This window comes from Citrus clementina, unplaced genomic scaffold (genome assembly GCF_000493195.1).
Source record: "Citrus clementina cultivar Clemenules unplaced genomic scaffold, Citrus_clementina_v1.0 scaffold_9, whole genome shotgun sequence".
NCBI lineage: Eukaryota > Viridiplantae > Streptophyta > Magnoliopsida > Sapindales > Rutaceae > Citrus > Citrus x clementina.
In genome coordinates this window covers 25,348,491-25,367,164 of record NW_006261964.1, presented here as the reverse complement: position 1 = coordinate 25,367,164, position 18,674 = coordinate 25,348,491, and the positions used below count along the sequence as shown (strand labels likewise).

The following is an 18,674-nucleotide window of genomic DNA, read 5'->3' as shown; positions in this document are numbered from 1 at the left end:
TGTTAACAAAGTCAACGACAATATATCAAGTGAAAGAAAATAGAAACTGGATTTTGATTCGTTTACTTCTTTTTTTTTTTTTTTTGATTTTGGAGTTGTGATGAGCTGACAAAAAAAAAAAAAAACAAATGAAGTGAATGAATGAATATATACAAATATAGGCAAAAATAAAACGATGAAAAGCCCCTTTAGATTTGGTTGCGCTGTGTTTGTCTGATTGCACTCGAATTATGTTCGTATCCGGCGTTTCTTAATTACATTTGGATCCACAATTTTTATTTTATTACATATAAGTGCCTGGACTATCCACTTGTATGTTTTTCCATTTTTCCTCTTCATTATGAGGTCACCGAAGTTTGGCATGTGAAGCGGGGCCCTCTGAAGTAACCCATTCCAATCTCCAAGCACGCATTTCAGCTATTCACGTGTCTAATTTTTATTGGAAGGAATTGTATATGAAGTTTACTACAATCTCCACATAAAAGCTTGAGATGCATGCGGTCTTATTATAAGATACGTGGCTCCACACACTTAATCAACTTCCATAATATGCTAATCACAGATCACTAATTTGAGGTTCACAAAATGCTCCCTAATCATAAGAACTACTGGTGGTGGTCGATGTTGCCATATCTAATTGTCTTAATGTGTCTACAGTATTTGCTAATGCCGACATCATTAAATCATTATCACTTTGAATTGGCCAAATATTTGATTTTTGAGAATTCAACGAACGACGTCACCTTGCTTACTGTGTAGCATCATCTCAAATATTTTATTTCTTATCCAAGACAAATCACTAATTATCGAGACTTAATCATTGGATGATCTCAACTAGTGGTGGGGCGTGAGTTAGCTCAAGAGTGGAGACAAACAGGGGCTCAATTTTTCTCGTCCAAAAATTTGGATATAGAATAAATACTTCTCAATATTTATGAAAGCTAATTTTTTTTTTTAGAATGCACCACAAACATATAAATGTATTTTTTACTCACAATAAAATTTTTTTACGGTAGATGGATAGTTATAACTTAAAAACTATAATAATAAAATATTCATAAATATTTATTGTTGTGAATTAAAAATTAAATTAATTTTATTACATATTTGTATAATAAAAACACTATAATACTTGTAATACTTTCATAAAAATTATAACTATAAAAAAATAATGACGGAATATCAATTTTTATTTTATAGTTATAATTTTTTTTCCTTTTTTTTTCAACACCACCTCAGTATAAAGTAAAGCCTTAATAATGCACCAGAGAGTGCTTTCAATGTGCTAGAAGCGGGTTTAAAATAGTCAAATTTTTGTTTTCCAGAAGCAGCAGTATTTTTAAAAAATAACACACTTTCTAAAACAATTACTTGATAGGCAATTAGATATTATTTTAATCAGAAATGGAAAAGTTAAAAAAAAAAGAAGAAAGACAGGGATCTCACAGACACAGAGAGAGAGAGAGGGAGAGAGAAGCCCTATGCGTTCATAATAGCATTTGAATTTTGAGGTGCATTTTAAGAGATGTATTTGACAAGTCCTCCAAAAGGCAACTTCATTGCATCTCTACAAATAATTGCACTCACAAAATGTGAAAGCACGCCCAAAAACCAACAACCGCAACCGCATTAACTTATATGGACGACAAGCTAGACGAACAAATTTGAGCTGAATGAACTTTACTCGCAACTGCTTTTATTCAAATCTGTCAGAAACTCCAAATAGAACTGTATGCAGAATATTACTGTACATCTATGAAGTACAACCCTTCTTAAGTGTGCAGGTCATGAAGCTAAACAACAGTCCTATATGCTTACGAAAAGAACAGTTTAGGACTAAGTTAGGCATGACATCAACTTATTGCACAATTGCCGCAAATCAAGCGAAGGATCAGTCAAAGATATACTTGAAAACAGAGATCTTGCCTCTAGAAGTCCTTCTGATAAAATACTCTCCGGTATCACATCTTCAGTGGCCATAAGAGCTGTCATTAGCTTTACACCAGCTATCTTTTCCTGATGAATAATGAAATGAAACCAATAACATGAGCTTTTTTATTTTTCTCTTCTTTACTTATTACATGGAAATAAAACAGAAATATAGAAAAAATGAAACAAAGAAAACATAATTTCTTTATTAGAAAGCAATAAAAAAACTGTCCAAATTATTTCAAATTCTAGTAAGGACATTTATTCGAGTTAAAACATGGGGAGAGATGCATCTCCACCGATAGATGTCAGCACAATACATCATATTGAAGTAATTGCCTTCGGTTTGGGGAAAAACAGGGTTTACTTATAGACGGCAAAATCACCTAGTCATTGGGAAATTATATCATTACGAACATTTGACTTAGGCTCCAAAATTAGGGGCCTTATAAGCAAGTCACTGATTCCTATCAAGTGTCATATAAGACTAAACAGAAGTCCTGCAACAAAAAGGGCCGTTCATGTAATCTATAAAATATTTAAAACTAGGTTTCAATACCTTTTCTGACTCTTTTCCAAGAAATTTTAGAGCGAGTTTGAGAAGATCCGATGAATATGGAAGAACTGCTGACTTCAAATGGTACACAGCTGAAAATAGAAACTGGATACAGGCTGCTCCAATATCTGGGTCAATCACCCTCTGTATTTGACATCAATTATCCAAGCAAAACAGGAGAAAATATGACTAAAAGAATGAGAATCTTTATTATTTGCAACTCAAAAGTGAAAAGAACGTAATTTGTGAACTGAACAACCATAGTAGATGAATTAGTGAAAAAAGTCAAATACCTCAGAGGAATGAATGAGAACTGGAAGAGAATTCTGGGCGAAGGGTTTCTTGCCGAAATCTGAGATCTTCTGACAAGCACTAATGAGAACATTAACCATGCACAGACGGAAAGAGAGCAGCATTGGCCCATGTAGTGCAGAGATTCCACAACCCAAATTAGACTCAGAAATGCCTTTGTTCTCATCATGAACGATATGAAGAACGACATGTTCGAGGACACAATTTCTAGAGACAGCGTTCCCTGCAATTTGAACTAAATATGTCAGCTTAGATCTAACCAGCAACAAAAATGCTTGTACTGTATTAAAGATGCGATACAGACCAGGATCAACACTCTTCCCAGCAATTTTATTCACTGATGTGAAGTCTTTGCGTAACTCAGGAGATTGCAGTTCAGCACATATCATCAATGCCAAACATTCGACACACCCAAGTTGTGCTTTATGAACTGAGAGAAGAAAAATAACCTTCAGCCCCAAACTTGAAAAATCATAATAAGAGGTTCGGTAAAAATGGAAAAGCCAAGTAGTTCATACCTTCATCATCAACTAAAGAAGGCCATAACAGAACTGCTTCTAATGTATTCCTAATTCTAATCATTGCAGGATTTGAAATTGAATCCTTTCCTCTAATCTAGGAACCAGAAAAAACTTTAAATTAGCAGCAGCATAAATGAACAGATGACAGCTTACACCTATACAAGATGAGAAAGCTAAATAATCTGCAATGCAGATCACATAAATATATATAATGATGACAAAAGACAATTACCTTAATGCTAGCACAGACTGAAAATAAACAAACTTTCATCTTTAGAATATCCTTTAAACCTGCAGCATGCTCTAACTGAGAGCAAGCAATTGGAAGGAGCACCTGTAGAATCCAATGGCAGGGAGAGTTAAGAAAAGCAGATATGAAAATAAAGAAACACAACAATCAAGTTTAAGCACAATGGGAAAGCATAAGAAAGCAAAACATACATCTAGGTTATATATCAACATGCAAGTTGTATGCTGAGGATTTTATTCATTTAGTCATTTTATAATAACCAGAGATCCCACAACCTTTATATGTCGTGGATTTCATTATCATCAATGCGGAATGAAGATTGAAGGCAGAAAATGAAATGATTATAGTAAAAATATGGAATTCCAGCATAGTTCCCTAAAGGGATTTAGTAAATTCAAATGGTGATATGACCAGGGCCCAGAAAATGCCCACAAGAATATCATTTTAAGACAAAACAGAGATAAAGAGAGAGACAGAGAGAAATCAATTTCCTGCAGGATCTAACGCAACTCAAATGCTAATTTAAAACAACAGAAAAGAGAGAATGGCAAGAATCTCCTCCCATTTTTCTGTGAAACTTGCTATTCCTATCAATTTCACTTAACACCAACCTGGATATCTCATCAAGATCATATCGTGCCAGGCATTTTCTTTGAGAGCTGGATGATACAATAGGGTACAAGACTCAAACTCAATTCCAAGATCTGTTCTGACACTTACAACCAAGGTTACGACCAGCCTTTGCAGCAAAGTCATACCTTCTCTCATTTGAAGTTTCACAGATCAAACCCTACAGGGGAGAAAATTATGAGGAAAGGAGCTCCACCCACCATTGTCACTCACTGTTGTTTTCAATCACTTAAAAAGCGAAAGGGGAGGAAGAGGCCTAAGATCTCATTTGTGACGCATATCCCTAATCTGAAGACAGTAATTATAATATTTTAAGAAATTTTAAGATGAACAAATAACAAAAAAGTATGCCACCGGGGGCACAGCCAAGTGGCTTTCAGCCTCTTTGTTTGGCTAGCCACCTAAGATCAACTCCAGAGGTGGGTGGGGGGTTAAAAATTATCTATGGGTCTGCCCATCCCCTACCCTTTTTTAAAGAAAATAAACAAAAAAATGTCCAGGCAAAGTTACTGTTATATACTTGAGGATGAATGCGTCCGCACAACTCAGCAGCAAGTTTCCTTACATCTTGAAATTCAAAAGTAGAAAATGCCCTGTAATTAGAATACAGAAGAACATCAATAATCACTTGGGTTACTGAAGCTTTAAAACAATTTATGCTAGAGCATCAACCTGTTCAGAAGAAACACAACAACACACTCGTGCCCATTTGTATTGATGTCTCCATATTCTGCCAAAAGTAAGTAAAAATCATCAAGGCTAAAAATGCTATTTCAGTTGTGGGTTCTACCAACATCCTAGCAAGTCACTGATTCTAGAAGGAGAGACATAGGCAAAGAAATACACAAAAATATGAGCTAGTATACTGGTTTACATAGTAGGAATCACAGCATTTACCCACATTGTGGCAGACATGGCACAATAGATCCAGAGCAGAATTCAATAGTTAGGAAATTGCAATTATGTTTTCAAGAAACAGAGAAGAAAACCCTGAGATTTTGGACTTTCAATCTAACTTTTGGACGCTTAACAACATTGTCAGTTGGAGTAACGGATCATATGAAGATGGATAAATAGAAGAAATAGAAATGTATGAAATTTACATACCATTTGTAGTTAATTCATTGAGAAGTTGACCATACATGATAGACAAGTTGAGGTCATCAAAAATTCTCAGTGGAAGCAGCCTAATCACAAGTAACGGACAAAGACGCTCAAATAAAGATTGGTAATTCCTCTCAGACTCGTCACTTTTGTAGGTTCCACTTCCCAATTTAATGAAGCTTTGATCAATCCTGATAAGAGAAAAATGGCTGGAAATCATTACAATTTGCAAACATAGAAAGAAGCCATATAGCTATCAGTTATGCTTACACCTGCTAAAACCTTTTTTATGGTTAAGCTATTAGAAATAAATAGGATCATGCGCATAGTGTAGAGTACATCACAGCCACAAACAATAATCTTGAAGTACACAACTAAAGAATTTACATATCTATACTCCTAGTTTGTTTACCTAATGATGTAGATATTCCTAAAATGAAGTACGTTCATAAACGTAGCCAAATCTGAAATGAAGAACATGAGACAAGTGATAAATTATTGATGAGGGAACACTCACTCTTTCTGTCCTCTCATCTGGGACAGCACACGATGGAGGACTACATCTATAGCTTCCGTCAAGTACTCACTTATACAATTCAAGAACCTGACGATAATCACATTTGATGGCTCAGCAAACATCTTATCAATCAATGATCCAACCAAGGAGTTCCAGTCTTGAACCTATAATATTAAACAACAACAAAAAAGCTTAAAAGATGACCTTCACTGAATCATTTTACCGATTAAGTTTTTTTGACAAGAAACTCAAAAATGTATTAATGAAGAAGATATAAAACAGATAGTGGACTGGCTGTCCACTAAGAAAATAAAAACTAGGACTATTTGTACTATACAAAAGTATACCCAATCACCCCTATGTAAGGCTAGAATCAGTTATCACTCCCTATCGTAAAACTCCATCCCAGTTTAGATGTATGAAGAAAAAGGATGAATCATTTTACTGATTAACTTAAAATAAAAAACTGCAAAAGCTACGTATGTCATTGGGCACAAGAACTATTATTTTATATATAAATATATATATGTAGGGGTGGCTCCCTTAAATTTTTATTTAAAATCAAGACTTAATTTTTCATCAATTGGATCTAATTATCTAAACACCAAATAGATGAATGATGACTTAAATGCTATCTTTTCACTTTAGATTAGCACCAATAGATTGAGCAAATCCAATGAATGAAAAATTAAGTCGTGACTTTAAGTATAAAAATTAAGTTGAGGAACCTAGCATAATTTTAGGAAAAATGTGGGATCCTAATTGTGGCCGTTGGATTTGATCCCCCCCCCCAAAACAAAAAATAAAAAAATTTCTAACAGCCCACATCCCACATTATAACTAAAATGTTGGATCCCTTATTGCAAGCTAACTCTATATACACACACATATACATATATAGAATCATTCTCTGGTAAAAGGGCCCTCATTTTAATAAGGTGAAAACCAAGCTGAAAGATAAAACAACACGAACTACAATAAAGTGTTTTGTCGTCTTTTAACGCATTGAATTTCCCCTTTTTTTGGTTATTTTCTTGTCTTTCAGTTTGCTACTCGACACTCGCTGTATTAAAATGGGGGATTCCTCATTAGAGAAGTACTCTCTCTCTCTCTCTCTATATATATATATATATGAAAAGGCAGGCGATGTCACGCTCCTAATCCCACCTGGTAGCAAAAGGCCGCGGCAACCCTTTAAAATTAAATAAAAGACTCTCTCTCCTCTCTTCTCAACTAACCCCACTGTATATTCAACTACCAAATTCATTCATCATTGAAAGCACTAAATAGTTGAATAAACATCCTTGCTCACTTACTCCGACTTTTTACATTTGGAACCTAAGCAATCAATTGATTCACTAATATTTTTTTTTTTTACACCTAGGTACTAGTCTTTATATTTAATTATTTATTCATTTTATTATTAGAAATATTTTTAACATCTTTGATTTCTCATTTGTAGATCAACAATTGATGATGAAAATATGGCTTCGGATTGATAATAATGATAAGTATTGATGAACTCCTATCTCATGTTGGTGTTATTATTTTTTCTATACAAATGAAAAATTTATTTAGCTTATATTTAGCATTTTGTGTACCCAATATTTAATTATGTCGGATTGTAGGATCTAATATTATGCAATATCCAGGCATAGGATTCTTTTGAACAAGTTAAAAGCAGTAGTAACAGTTGAACAAGGATAGGTGATCATATATGAAGGCAATTATAAAAGTACTTTGCAATTTTATTTATTCTTAAGTTTCAATGTGAACTTATATTGTGGTATTGCCTTACCGGAATTTTGGTTTCCATTAAGTATGTATAACTCTTTTAATTGTTTCTTTCTCATGGTTGCATTTTATTTTTTTCAGTTTGAAATTTTATTTTAAATCCTTTGGCTAAGTTGAAAGTCTTTGTTGAAAAATGGTTCTGACTTATTGAGGAAAAATTGAAAAAGAAGTGGGGACAGATGAAGAGGAGGAGAGATCAAATTTTTAATCAAAAAATTATTAAAACAAAAGTTGCTGCAGCCTTTTAATGCCAGCTGGGTTTGCTGCATTGCCCATCTGAACGGCACACACACACACACACACACACACACTCTCTCTCTCTAAATATATATATATACATACATATCTCAGAAATGCTAGCTACAGTACATCAAACCTAACAAAACCCAGCTGGCTAGTCTATCTCTTCAAAAAGTCGAAAAAGTTAAGTCAAGACTCCTAGAAACCAACCATGGTTGAAACAAAGTGCTTGTAATACGTAGGTGTATGCAGCAGCTATCATAAATTTTTAACATCTGTAAGGGTATAGAGGAGATTTTCAGCAACCAAAACTAGCAAATTTCAATTCATAGCAAGCTTGCAAACATTCCAACTATTTATACGTGGGTTCTTCTGTTGCTATTTCCTAGAAGACTTTTAATCAATTTGATTCTCTCTAAAAATATTAAGGACCACAATCTTTTCGCATTATAGGTGTTAAGAGTTAAAGCTTTACCTAACATTAGTGTTAAAGACAAGTCCAATGATAGGTGTATCCATAGAACATAAATCTATATATCAAAGTATCTTCACCACATCATTTTCTAATATTTTGCCAATAGATGTATTGTGATAAGTGCATATGGATCAATATTATTCGACACCTGTATCTATACTTCATAACTGCATTCTGTTTTAACAATGTAAACTATAATGCAAATTAGACTTGATTAAAGAAGTGGTCTTACACTTTTAGCCCACTGAGGTATTAGTTTGAATATTCGATCAGTATCCAACTTCGCTCCTGCCAAGTATTATGAAAAAGATCCATAGCTTATGAAACAAGTTAGAAGCAAAATGAATGCAACGTGATTAGAAACATCTTTTTTATTCAAAATCCAACACAACTCTAAAAGGAAAGCATACATCAAGAAATGGATAACTTTTTCAGAAAAACAATGTGCCAGCTAACAAACAGAAGACCTGCAGGGGGGTGGGGGGAATCAATTTCCAATTTCTAGATAACAAATCTAGAGGATTGCATGGTTCTTTATACTCTGGAGCAACATTAAGACCTTACAAGCCAGATGGCACAATTGCAATATTATAAAGGTTATATTAAGCAAACAGTGAAAGAAAGCCGATTATGTGCCAATAATGGGGAAGATTTCATATGGAAAATGATGTAAAGTAGAAGATGAGAACCACAAGTCATATTGACCAACTTTAGCATCAAAACAGTAAGAGACGTGCCTTCCTCTAGACATCCATCAGTTTCCGGAAGTTCTTGTATCCGGTTGAGGTTGCTGCAAACAATAAATATAGAAAGAAAAAAAAATTAGCACATAAAGATATTAACAGAGCATAATTCAAAGAAAAGATCTACCACAAAAAAGTATATCTCATATAACTCCCAATAGATTGCACTCTCCGGAATGGGGAACAATTAAGGAAGGAGAAATATACCTGAGACAATCAAGCAGTACACATATAACCTCAAATTTGTTATGATATTTGAGTACCCCAATGCAGGCTTCACAAGCAGAAGATTGTACTTTTCCATCAGATGAGTAAACAAGACGAACTACACCAGGCAGAACTAAGGATGGGTCTGTAAGAAGAAAGAAATAACTCAGAAAGCAAAGTACTGCACCCCAATTGTCAATTTTTATTAACAAAGCAATAGAATTTTTTTTTCTGCAAGGTCATATGACCTTCAAAAGAAAATTACCAACAAGTTGAATATGAAAGGAATACCAAGTGCCAGAATACTCAACAACTGAAGAGTAAACTAAGCAAAGGCACTGACACAGTACAACAAATAAAAGACATAAATATGGCAGCAGTTCTTAGAAGCCCATTAGAATACTTCTATCAGTAAGCCCTCCAAATGCATTTGTATATTGTCCTTCATAAAAGAACCCAATTGAAAGCTTGTTGAAGTTTTTTATATAGAAGATGATTGTGGTATTGTAGCCCCTTTACATATAAAATGTGGGTTTTCAATAGAACAAGTTGATGTTCTTTCCAAGTCAACTACATCGGCGAATTTTCCATTAATTATTTGTAACTGAAATGATCCATTTCTTGTGGGACTTTCAGTCACCACATCACAGAATTAAAACTCAGAACCAGTACAATATAGAGTGACTGTTCACATTTAACATGTAAACACAGATTCAACTGCAAGCCACTCTTTTCTTAAGGGCCATAGAAAACAACCCAAATGCAACTAATGAGCCACTCACCCACAATTCCATTCTCTCTAGGAGCCTTTCTATCGATGATTTCTAGGAATCACATAAATGTAAAGCCCTCCCACTGTTACACAGGCTTCAAAAAAGGAGTACTGGAAGTTATCCACAAAGAGGTTTTTAACTTCAATTGTCCCATGCATGGAATAATAATTTGATATTTCAATGTTCACAGATGAAGAATTCTATTTTCCAAACAAGAACCAGCACATCCATCATACTCTATTCCTAGTGATGGCTATCACAATTGCCAAGTGCGAAGTCATGTACGAGAACAATACTGAGAGCCTGCTAGGGTAAAAAGTAACTTTCAAAACTAACCAATCAATGGAAGCAAATTCGATGTTTGTTCACGAATTACATCGTCTTCATCTGTGAGAAGGTCTAACAATTTGTTTGCTATATCTTGCCTGCAGTAGTTGTACAAGTTACAATCAAAAAATAAGAAATTATTCCCTAAGTTCCAAGGAACCAAAACTGTAAAAACATCAATGAATTATAAATGGTACAAGCTAATAAAATAGCCACATACCATGCCAAATGAGAATTTGCATTAATTGAACGGGAAAATATACACATGAGTTCTGATATAACATCAAGAGCGTTCTTCCTCTGTATGGTGTTTCCAGAGGTGAGTCGTATCAAAACTTTTTCAAGGCAGTGAACATCAACACTTCTGGTGAAAGTCAGGAAAATCAAACATAAACCACGATAATTCATTGATGATACAAACAACCAATAGAGAAAATTTAAAAAGTTACAAGAAAAAGTACATGGAGCAATATTCTGCTATGAGCTTAACAACAGCTCTAGCTGTGCCATCCTGCTCATCTAGAAGATTAAGTAGCAACGGTAGCACAGAATCCATCTGTCTGGTGTCAGTGAGACTGCTTCCAGGGGAATGATTTGCCTTGAAAAGGGCTCTCTTAAATATGCAAACAACCCCCTCTATCACATCTTCGTCATGACATTGGAGCTTCAAAGAAATAAAGAAAAAGGAGAACAAGATGTGAGCATGCTTACAGTTATACAACGATTTCAGACTGTAACTCTCAAAGTCAGAATCTAAATGCAAAAATAAGAACATTGCATGATAACTGAATTCCCAAAACTGTATAATAGATACTTGTACTCAGCACAGTAAGTCTATATCGTTCTCTATAAACGAAAAAACCTCCTGATTGTATTCAATCATAATTATAATCAAAATCAATACTGCACTACTGCAAGTGTACTCATAAAAAAATGCTAATATAATCAACATCCACCATTCAGTCAATCAACACTAAGCAATAGAAACGACACTCATCACAGTTCCAAAAAATGATGATAGCTACCTCATCCACTAGACCTTGTAAGCAAATGCATATGCCAATCAATATATCAAGAAGTCCATGATTTGAAGTCCTTTAACCTTCTCAATGAAAAACAAATTGCCAAAAAGAGAAATCTCTCTATCACACAACAGAAGCACCAAAGGGAAAGCCTTCTTCCTAAAATACAGAACATCCAACGAAAATTAAGGGGGGAAAAGGAACTAGAAATTAAAAATTATGAAAAGGTATGAAACATCAAATCCATACGGACTACGACCCAGAGGCCATAGCAATGTGCTTATCACACCACCATAAATTAAATTTACTTTTAAAACAGAAGGTATGGTTGGGATATGTCTCAAACACATACACACATTTGGCGCTGTAAGTTCATATCCATGGACACAACTTGCCACAGCATTATCCATAATGCCAGACAGCTGATATTTAACAAATATTTGACAGAAAATTTTTCATAAACCATATGGTTGTGTGTGTGTATTCTTCATGACCTTGAGCACAATTAGTTAACTACCTGAGGTAAAAGAACATAAGACATCTGTGTTCCGTATTCCGACACTATACTTTCAAATTTCTTGCCATCAAATCTCCCTAACAGAAGGCACATGCAATTCAGGAAAAACTTTCTGGTCTCCACACCGCCATCCTTGCTCGCCATTTGTTCCTTGGAGTGGTTGTCGGTAATATACTGCACATATTTTTCTTTCAATATCCACAAGATCAAATAAAAGAAACAAAAATACACAAGTTGTGACAATATAAAATAAAATTAACAAAAAGCCTCTAGATTTCAATAAACATTTACAGTATCAGCAAGTTCTACAATAATTCAAATCCAATATGAAGAAGCACCATAATCTCATCCCCCAGAGGATAGCCCCGTTGGTTCGGCCTTTGCAGTTGAAGCAAGAGGTCAAGGGAACGATCTCCCCCCACACCAACCTCAACGAGGAAATTCTCTCATTTGAGTTTGTGCATGGGATAGGTTAGGGTCTGTGAGATGCGCAGGTTGCCCCCCGCGGGGGGGGGGGGGGGAGAAGGGTGTGTGGGGTTGTTGTCGGAGGGGTTGGTGGTGGTGGTGGTGTTTGAAAGAAGCTAGTGAAAGATTTTATATATATATATATATAGAGAGAGAGAGAGAGAGAGAGAGAGATGCAGCAGACTACCTATTCTCATCATATTCCCCAAATCATGTAAGGAAAAATTCAAAATTAAAAATAAAGAAACAATAGTTTAGAGATCAATAACAAAACCACTGTATCTTGTGACACAAAAGATAAATATATCCCAAATAACATAAATTATCACAGGTAGTAGATTAAATTTACCTGGATGCCCGATAAATACTGGTCTAACAGTTCTCTGCAGTGCTTAAAAGACTTGTGATCTTCTAAATGCAATAGCATGCAGTAATGCTTCCAACATGAAGAAAGTAGCATCGCTCCAGTCCTGAGGATTTTTGAGCCTGTCTTCGATGTGCAGACAAGACAAATCATGATGCTAAAAAAAATTAGATATATTTAGAAAAATACTATGCCTAAAAGCATGTATTAGATGTAGGACCTGCCTCAGTTTGAATTCCTCCATAATGGCCCTTTATTTCCTTCAACCATTTAAGAACTTTCTCCAATCCTTTAGCATGTAAAGGCCTACTTTTTCTGCTCCACTGTAGCCAAGAATAGACGCATCAGTATCAAACTTAAGACTTATGATTACATCATTGTAGGTTAGAAAGTGCAATAAAATTGGTGTATTGATCAGCCTACGTGTAACTATAAATTATAAAATATCAACTAAACGTTCTTTCTCAAAACAGAACCAGCAATCAGAAGTTAATTCTATAAAAATGTTAAAAAGATTTTCTAACTTCTAAAATCTACAATTAAGATTATTTAAACAGCGAGCAAAAAATGTACTAGCATCCATCAAAAAGTAGAGATTGCAAATGCTAAAAGTTACTATGGTAAAAAGAAATATTACTCAAAATGTAAAAATAAAGTAAAAAATTAAAACAAAAAGTTGAAGTGGCCGGCCCCATGTAAGAGTAGGAAATGTTCAACTTAATCAATTCTTGAAAAGTTTCACTGCAGGCAACTGGGGAGAAACAGACATTGTTACAAGGAACCAAACAACAGAGAAAATACATGGTAAATCAAAATAGGTGCCAGCATGAGAAATTAGCAATCTGTCCATGAGGCAAGAGTCCAACAACTTGTCTGAATATGATGTTAGTTTAGCTTTCCAATTAATAATCTACATGAGTTTAAAATTCAGAGAATCAAAGACAAGAATGGAAATTCTGACCACATATTCTCCAGGTAAAATACTATGAAAGCCTCAATTTCCAAGCTCCAACACCTAAGAGCACAGATTTAGATGGATGCGATTTTTACCAGGACCAAGAGGGTAACTTCTCCCTCGCTACTACTTGAGACATATTTATACAGTTTCTCATTGGGAACCCAAAAAAAAAAAAAAAAAAAACTGTAGTGCTTGACATTTCAGAATAACTGCTACTCCCAAAACAGTAAGGAAAAAGATATCTTGATTTTTGAGATGTACTGTTACATTAGGTTTCTTCACTTTTCAGGTTATACTGTAAAGATAGTTTCTTATACAAAAATCTTAGTTCAAGTCCTAGAGATTAAAATGCACTCATCTTTCCAGAAAAACCAAACCAAGTACTTTTCATAAGACTGGGAGTCTATTTCAAACAAACAACTAATACATTATCAAACCTCAAGTTCTAGCTTCACTTTTTGTGTCCTTGAGCTTGCAGCCTGATCAGAAGAAACGTACATTTCCTCAGCTTATTCTCCCAAGTCTTGGCAACTTGACATGAATGTTTAAAAATGCTTTGAAGTAATAAGATATTTTCAGAGTTAAGTGTACTATTTTAGCACTATTTTTTTTTTTTTTATAAGAAACTCAAAAATGTATCAATGAAGAAGACCTAAAAGCACTATTTATTTATTTACTGTTACGGATTGACACTATTAGTGATATCTCACACACCGCTTGAGACGTTGCAATATTAATGCAAATACACGCAAGCATCAATTAATCAGATTTTGTCTAAAATAGCCCTACTCCAGTAATCTAACCAATTCCGGAAAAATATCACATTTCTAACTCACCACCAAGAAGCACAATGCCCATCAGGCAAGAAAAGAAGTAATAAGCAGACAAACAAGAAAAGGAGGACAGAATGCAGGTCACCCATCCTTTGAAAGACTTTCCCTGCCTAAATAAAATTCAATATTGGACTAAACTTTCTACTGCTTTCCAAAAGCACAGATAGAAGTCCATAACAGGCAGAATGTACGCAGGGTTATTTCTTTTTCCCCAAAATATTTTCTCTTCCCTCAGTTATTTTTATAATAGCAATAACAACCAGAATTGATACACTGAAATTAATAATAATAATAATAATAATCACAACCCAACCCAAACCCACGCAACAAAAACCAACAACCCCCCCGCCCCCCCCCCCCCAAAAAAAAAAAAACACACACATACACACACTCAATGTACAAAAATTCACCACCCAGCACAATTAAAAAATTAAACAGATATAGGACATCAGAAGACTTTGAAGGTCCAGAAAATAACAAGGATAGAACATACGGCAAGGAGTCTCTGCACTAGGCTAATAAGTTCCTGCAGATGATCCCATAGCAAAAACTCCATTTCCATGTTAGAGATTTCTGAAGTTTTATGAGCTAGCTTTTCTTTCTTCTCACAAGGGGCAGACGTTACTGATGCTTTGAAATTTGATGATTTTTGCCTGTCACTTGAAACCCTAGGCCTTTTTGTCAAAGCCTCAGTGAGTGATAGAAAACAATCAGCAGCAGACAATGAAAGACGGGATGGCAGCTCGAATCCATCCTGTGTGGTGCTGAGAAATAAAAAGAAATAAGCCATATTACCCGAACAAAAGATGAAGCTGTCACATAAATATCTCAATCAAGATTTATAAAACCCAGTAATGACTTCCTCTTCCAATGAATTTTTTAAAGTTGACATGTCTGGAGAATCATAAAACATATGACTCCGTTGAACATAGGCTTTTGTTTATAATAAAAAAAAATCAAGCTGAGTTGAAAGGTCCAGAATCATATTCTGTAAAGTTAAATCCGTTTTATATATTTATCTAAGTACTGCCAATAAAAGCACCACATTTATTATCAGAAACAAGAATTTTATTAGAAAGATGACAAAAAAAAAAGCACAAAATTAAGCATAAAAGATAGAAATTCAAAAGATAAAACTTTTTAACTTCCATAGCACCAATATATTTTTTCTCATTTGAGGGTGTCTTTGCACCGTTTGCCATAGACATCAGTCTCATGGCATCTCAGTCTCTAATTTGAGAAACAGCTCGCCAATAGCACAATACTATGGTTTAACAAAGGCACTTGATGCTTGCAACAATCCATATAGTCAAAAGTGGACATTTTGCTACTTGTACAAGGTTCAGACTATTTTCCATATATACGAGTAATAAGGTTAAAAACGTAAAGAAATCTACATATCACGAACAAAAATAACAAGAAAGACACAAAATCTCCATCCAATAAAAGAGTGTGAAGGAAATTAACCTCTACGAAGCCCCACAGAAGGCTCATATATAATTCTTCTTTAGTGTATTCTGTATCTTTTAATAAGCAGCAAAAAAAAATTTGTATTTCACATACACACACACACACGAACATAAATGAAAACCAACAAGATGCAGAAAACAACTCATATTATATGCACAAAAGCAAACACTAGACAGTTGTTCCTTGAATTTGCACCAAGACATGAAAAAAAAAAAAAGCTAAACATGATCACTTAACATGTAGAACTCATACCTTCCTTTATTAACAATATACGACAAATGTGGAATACAGGAGCAGAGTATCTTCAACAAAGCATCATACTTCTCACTTATTCCTGCCATAGTAAATAAACTTACAAATTCAAAAATCTTCAGACAAATGAATAAACCTTGAATCAAATAAGTTTCTTCATTTGATTATTGTTTGTAATAGACTTCATAACAGGCAAACAACCAAAGAAAAGTCACTGAACCCTACACTTCTCATTAAAATCAAAGAAAGGGAACAAATAAATAAAATTAAGATTTCTTATCTCACAAGATTTTAAGAGTTGACAGAAATTCCAAGAGTAAAAATTTGTTAGTCTGAGCTACGAAAAATAACACATTTCAACAACTGGAATAGCAAGGTTCAGAGAGATAGAATGAATAAACTGTTTATCTTACCAGTTACTAAGTGTTGATCCGTTATAGTGTCATACTCGAGAAGAGCACGTACAAGGGTACACCACCCAAGGGTTATATAACGATCATCTTTCCTCACAATAATATTAGCAAGATTCGTGGCCAGTATTTGAAAAAGAAGTTCATCTTTAAATAACCAGTTTAAGATTATCATAGCCTGGCCACCATGCTTCGACTCCTTGCTCTTCAACGACTGGGAAAACATTACACAACATCAATTACAATAAGATGTGATATGAATTTTCATTTCTTCAATTTTCGGCTAGCTCCTATTTTGCCTCTTCTTGTTTTGAAATTACTAGCAAAAATGACTAATATTCATTAAACTACTCAAATTTATTAAATAATAAAAACTTAAATAGAAAAGAAATTTGGAGGAAAAAAATGAGTAGTAGTTAATTACACGCTCAATCATCGGAACAAGAACCTCGTCCAATATATCCTCCCTCTCAGCGGCGTCTCTCAAGTACTTGTACAGAAACCACAGCGACTCGTCTAATGAACCTGCAAAAACAATTAATTAATTAATTAATTTGCTTAAAGCAAAAAAAAAAATTAATGATTAGTAATCATTGCAACAACTTTTATATAAATATAAGAAAGAATTTTAGTAGTACCGAGCGACGCCATTTTGTCATCAGGAGAGAGGCGAGAAATGGAGTCGTGAAGCTTTTTAGGGCGAGCGGTGAGGAGCGTGTTCATAACTCTACCGAGAGTAACAGTGACCATTGATTCTGGCTGTGAATCTGACCTCCACAGTAACTGTTGTGGTTCTTGTTCTGTTTGGTTTAGCTCCATTAATGAATAATTATTATTAGGTTAACGTGAAACTGAATTTAATGTCGAGATTATTATTACTGTTGTTATGCTGCTGAAGCTGGAATAGGAAGAGTATAATAAATGAAAGCAAGCTTTAGAATTCTTTTGGTTCGCTGAGCAGAACAAGCGAAGAAGAGAAGAAAGGAAACTATAAAAATGCGTGCCAATTGCGTCCGGTACACCTCCATACTTCAAAAATTATCTCAATACCCTAAAATCTGTTTTTGCCAAAATTTTTATCGATACCCTCTAAAAACTGATAGGAAATTACTAAGTTATCCTCATTTTAAAACATTTCAACTCAACGGACAGTACCTCTCCCTTCTCTACTGAAGCAAACAAACACTCATCTGCTGCAATTCCCTCCATTATCAAACTCAAACAAACAAACACTGCAATTCCCTCGCTGGCATCACCTATACCGAAACAAACATTCATTCTCCATACATGGTAAATCGAACTTCAACACGAGCAAACTAAGCCTGAGAAGGGGAAGCTGCCACAACTGAGAAAGTGAAGCATAGTTCGTCACTACATAATCACCGGAGAGAATTGATCATTTACTGCAAAATTATCAGAATGTAACTAGTTGAGACAAGTAATTCCATGTAATTAGTTTTCTTGTTGATATTCAAGGGAAAAAAACAAAAAGTTAGGGTTTTATATTGAAAAAATAGATTAATTAGTTGTGGGTCTCTCATAACATGTTTGAAAACAAATTTCTAGTTGTTTTGCTGCATGCAAATTGTGAAAAATTAATAGATTGTGCTGATTATAATTTTGTTATGTAACACAAGATTTGGTCGTGTAAGGTTATGTAACATTCAAGGTTGTGTATTACACGACCTTCATGTATTGCACGATTACACGACCTTCAGGTATTGCACGATTACACGACATTCATGTATTGCACGATTACACGACCTTCATCTATTACACGTTTACACGACCTTCATGTATTGCATGTTTATACGACCTTCATGTATTATACAATTACACGATCTTCTTGTATTATACAATTACACGACCTTCAATTCCACATTTTGTTTTTTGTCAATAGAATCTACACATTACATTTAGTTTAATTAGGCTCACAATAAATTGGAATGGTGCATATACCTTTACCTTGTGAAATGTCATTAGTTAGAGAGATTCTTCATTTTCA

At 34.5% G+C, this 18,674-nt stretch overlaps 1 protein-coding gene across 2 annotated transcripts; it reads right to left on the bottom strand.

The window, feature by feature from the left end:
* Positions 1-1,670: 1,670 nt before the first annotated feature.
* LOC18031322 lies at positions 1,671-17,681 on the bottom strand. Of its 2 annotated transcripts, none has more exons than XM_024189574.1 (24): positions 17,308-17,681; positions 17,094-17,194; positions 16,673-16,883; positions 16,260-16,341; positions 15,031-15,301; positions 12,967-13,069; positions 12,732-12,868; positions 11,918-12,091; positions 10,840-11,042; positions 10,599-10,742; positions 10,388-10,476; positions 9,279-9,423; positions 9,066-9,118; positions 8,561-8,616; positions 5,820-5,983; positions 5,306-5,493; positions 4,871-4,928; positions 4,719-4,791; positions 3,551-3,652; positions 3,316-3,412; positions 3,102-3,227; positions 2,779-3,020; positions 2,489-2,629; positions 1,671-2,016 (listed from the first exon to the last, which is right to left on the bottom strand). In XM_024189574.1, the coding sequence occupies exons 1-24, from the start codon at positions 17,486-17,488 to the stop codon at positions 1,837-1,839; spliced, it is 3,321 nt and encodes a 1,106-aa protein (XP_024045342.1). In that variant the 5' UTR covers positions 17,489-17,681; the 3' UTR covers positions 1,671-1,836. The 2 variants fall into 2 exon arrangements, with proteins under 2 accessions (XP_024045342.1, XP_024045345.1); XM_024189577.1 differs by having other exon boundaries at positions 12,732-12,872; positions 12,971-13,069.
* Between the last annotated feature and the right edge of the window lie 993 nt (positions 17,682-18,674).